Source organism: Echinops telfairi, unplaced genomic scaffold, assembly GCF_000313985.2.
Source record: "Echinops telfairi isolate 266 unplaced genomic scaffold, ASM31398v2 ScPeMD7_12;HRSCAF=54, whole genome shotgun sequence".
NCBI lineage: Eukaryota > Metazoa > Chordata > Mammalia > Afrosoricida > Tenrecidae > Echinops > Echinops telfairi.
This window is the reverse complement of record NW_022103909.1, coordinates 4,277,262-4,281,521: the sequence shown is the minus strand read 5'-3', so window position 1 is coordinate 4,281,521 and position 4,260 is coordinate 4,277,262. Positions and strand designations below refer to the sequence as shown.

Here is a 4,260-nt window from a genome sequence, read left to right as displayed (position 1 = left end):
CCCCCTCCCAGGGGGACGAACAACAGAAAAGTGGGTGAAGGGAGACAGAGGATGAAGTAAGATATGAAAATAATAATTTAATTTATCAAGGGTTCATAAGGGAGGGAGGGAAAAATGAGGAGCTGATATCAAGGGCTCAAGTAGAAAGTGCTTTGAAAATGATGATGGCAACATATGCACGAATGTGCTTGACACAGTGGACGAATGTATGAATTGTGATAAGACCTGTAAGAGCCCCCAATAAAAGTATTTAATAAAAAAAGGGGAGAGAGAGACTGACTAGAAAAGGCACATTAAATAATTCACTGTCCCTGCACTTAGCATTGTGTTTGGCCCCTTAGAAGGGATAGTTATGACTGCACATTACAGTGAGGAGTGAGGAGATGGAGCAGAGGCCCAGGGATTCCCTAACTGGGAAGCGATGGGGAAAGGTCCGCAGTCTGCTGCAGCCATGCAGCTGGTGGGGACCCTGCACCCTCGTACCAGGTGGGGAGACTGGCCTTGAAAAGAACAGGGTGGGGCTGTGGCAGCAGCAGGGCCACCCAGAGCTGGGCCCACCAGGCAGCTTCCTGGGTGGGTGGGGGAGGGAGATGCCAGCCTCCCACCCTCTCTTGCCCACACAGCCCTCTTCATCCAGCTCCCAGTTGGTGGACTATCCAATCCCTCAGGAGCTCTCTTGCCAGTAAATGGAGCTCCGTTGTTCACTTTCCTGGCAAACGTCTGGAAGCATCCAATTGTCATCCGTCTACATCTTTTACCAGAGCAGCCAAGGGAGGCAGCAGGAGGTGGGGCGACCAGCCCACTGGCTGATCCTTATATAGCTCAGCTGTGTGCCAAGCACTAAGTGCTTCTTTATGCCTTGCCACTCCTTTGACCCTTCTCTTGTTATGCGGTAGGTCCTATTCTTTGTTTCCCCTCCTATTCTTATCATTCCCATATATGGATAAAGAAAATGGGGGTGAATAGAGGTTAAATCACTCTCTCACCCCCAAAGCTAAATAAGCTGCAAGGCCAAGATGGAACCCAGGCCGCCTGTCCAGAATCTTCTCTAGCGAGGGGCAGGCCGTTCGCCCAGCGGGCTTCGGAAGGGCAAGGCTGTCCTACTCTCCATCTGTCTGTCAGGACCCGCTTGCATCACTTTCTTGAAGCCCCGCCCCGCACAGCTGGCTCTCAGCTTCCAGTGCGGACAGTGCAGGAGTTGGGACGCCACCCCAATATCACTCCGAAGATTAAAGAATACCAATCAGAATCAAAATACTCGTTTATCCTTCCAGCCCTTGCATTGTGCGTCCTGAGTACACGGTTACATGTAGTTATTCATCTAATCCTCCGACAACCTTCTGTGGTGGACACTGCCATTACACACACACACACCCACCATTACTAAGGAACACGGAGGGAGGCTGACGAAGAAGCCTATACTTGAATAGCGGTGAGTGGGGATCATGTGGGCAGCTGGACACACGTCCAGGCTCTGATCCCTGACCCCTCTCTACCTCAAGGCCCGAAGCCCATGTTCAGAGGTGAGAGCACACCTACCCCCTCCCCCAGCAGGTCCCGGTACTGGCTCAGCCTGCCACACTCCAGTCTCACAGCCCAGCTGAAGCCCTTTGGCCCCTCCCTCTCAGGCTGAGTGGGGAGCTGGGTTTGCTGGTCGCTGGGAATGGGAAGACCACCGGCCACCCCTGGCCCAGCTCTAGGGAACTCAAAGGCCAGGTCGGCCACCAGCTCCCAAGACAGTCAAGGCCGAGTGTCCTCCAGGACCCTGGCCAGCCCAGTCTTGTTTGGCCCATCTGAGCAGAGCCGGATCCCTGGGGGCTCAGGCACAGCCACAGGGCAGGGCGGAGCCCAGTCGGGTTGATGGGTCTGGGCCAATGCCTGCGGGGCTGGGGGGGCGGGGCTCACAGCCCAAGCCTTCTCCTGCCCCCTCCCCACCTGCTAAATCCCACTCCAGAACTGTACCTCCCAGGAATTAGGGAGGTGGAACAGGCCCTGGTTTACCTGTCCCATCCAATCCCTTGCGTCCAGTCTCCTCTTCCCATCCCCTTGGCAACCAGGCCAGCCCCATCCGGGAGGGCGAAGTGCCTGGCAGCTGTGCAGGCAGAGACTAATGGCCCAGAGGGAAGGAGGGGCCTGAAGTGGAGAGGAAGGCTGTAGTGCTGCCAGCAAGCGGCCAGCGGGGCGTTGGCCCATCATAGAGGACACACAAAGCAGAGGGCGGGGTTCACCAGCCCTGCAATGCCGTCAGCCCGCTGCCTCCCTCCACCAGACACCCAGCCTGGTACTGGAGACCTGCTAACCCTAGGCCCAGCTTCACGATAGGGCCCAATTCAAGGAGGACCTGTCCCTGCCGTGGAGAGCCCTGCAGCAGTAGCCCCCATGGTTCCTGGCGAGGCCCGCAGGCCTCAGCCCCCTGGTTCCTGCAGACCACCGGAGCTTGCCTTCGTCCACTCCTGGGCAGCTGCACCTACCTTCTGGAAGCCATTTGACATGCCTGCGGCAGGAGAACTCCAGGCTGGGGGACGGTAGACAGGGATGCTGGATGGTGTGTGTGTGTGTGTGTGCGCGCGCGCCCCGGCTAGGCGTGTGGACACAGGTTGCGCTCTGTTCTGGGGCCCTCGCTCTCCTTATTCAGTCCCTGGCCCCATGGGGACGGACACCTCCCACACAGCTGCCTCCAACCCTGGGTCCCTGCAGTGCCGAAACCCAGAGACTGATCCTTCATCTCTCTCTCTCAGCCATGGCAGCATCTGCCTGTCGCTCCTCACCCCCCTCTTCCTACCTCTGGAGTCGCTGCCCCAGGAAGCTTCCTGTAAGCCCAGTCACTGAGCAGCCCTTGGTAGGGGGAAGGGAGGACCCAGCCACGCTGCTAGCCTCGGCCTACTCATCCATCTGCTGGGCCCGGGGCAGGGTACAGCCCTTCCCACGTGGTACCCAGAGCCAGGTCCAGAGCCCTTCAGCCCCTATCTGGCGCGCTCCCCTGTCAGGGCTTGCCGCTGTCGGGTCTGGGGTTATGTCTTCAAGGCGGAGACGCGACCATGGAACCTCTGCCCGGCCAAGTGTCCAAGGGAGGGGGAGGGGGGAAGTCAGTCCATTAGCGGCCGAGCTGGCGCCAGGCACCAGCCCTTCAGCGGACCCTAGGGATTGGGAAAGACCAGCCCTTCCCTCAAGCCCACTCGGCTGCCCGCCCTCCATTTCTCCCTGGGCGTGGCGCTGTAAGGGGTAGCGGACTGCAGGTGGAAACAGCCGAGCCTTGGGGGAGAGAAGTCGAAGCACAAGAGCTGGGCCTAGCTAAACCAGCCCAAGTGTCCCTCTGTCTGAAGCCTCTTACCTGGACCACGGTCCCACAAGTCTGCCCTTCAACCTCATCCCTTCCGCCCCCAGTTTTTGCCAGCTCTTTCAGGCGGGGACCCCAGATGAACCCAGGCCCACCCAGCCACCCAAGGCTCAGCCTTGGCTCTTAGCTGGAAAGCGCTGACCCCTCCTCGCCTGGACCGCTCGCAGTGGTCGCCATCTCTGCTTCCTTTCTCGCCAGCAACATGGGGTGGGGTGCGGGGATCCAGTAGGCCCTGCGCCAGCCTTCAGGGGCGGGAGGCTGCGGCGCTCCTGCCGCGCCGCAGGGTGGGGTGCCCCCCTCCTCACATGGCCCCCGCCGGCCATCAGGCCAGTGGGAGGAGCTGTCCATGCCCCCCGCCCCCCCATTCCGCGGGACTATAAAGGCGTCTGGCCGTGGTCTGCGGCTTTTCCCAGTTCCCGGCCCGCCTAGGTCTGCAAGAACCGACTGCCCATCCTTCGCCACCATGAGCCACTCATCGGGCCTCCGGACCAGCGTCAGCTCCACCTCGTACCGCCGCACCTTCGGGCCCCCGCCTTCGCTGTCGCCCGGAGCCTTCTCCTACACGTCCAGCTCGCGCTTCTCCGGCAGCCGCCCGCTGGGCTCCGCGTCCTCGGTCTCCTCGGTGCGCTTGGGCAGCTTCCGCGGTCCCCGGGCCGGCGCAGGCGCCCTCCTGCGACTGCCCTCGGAGCGCCTCGACTTCTCCATGGCCGAGGCGCTCAACCAGGAGTTCTTGGCCACGCGCAGCAACGAGAAGCAGGAGCTGCAGGAGCTCAACGACCGCTTCGCCAACTTCATCGAGAAGGTGCGCTTCCTGGAGCAGCAGAACGCGGCCCTGCGCGGGGAGCTGAGCCAGGCCCGCGGGCAGGAGCCGGCGCGCGCCGACCAGCTGTGCCAGCAGGAGCTGCGCGAGCTGCGCCGGGAGC

General features: G+C 61.0%; 1 protein-coding gene across 1 annotated transcript in view; it reads left to right on the top strand.

Moving 5' to 3' along the window:
- Window positions 1-3,786: 3,786 nt before the first annotated feature.
- The window catches only part of PRPH (peripherin), a 3,363-nt gene continuing 2,889 nt past the window's right edge, over window positions 3,787-4,260 (top strand). The window contains exon 1 of the mRNA XM_004711406.2: window positions 3,787-4,258. Coding sequence (XP_004711463.1) covers window positions 3,801-4,258 — 458 coding nt within the window. The 5' untranslated portion in view covers window positions 3,787-3,800. The remainder of the gene's footprint in view (window positions 4,259-4,260) is intronic.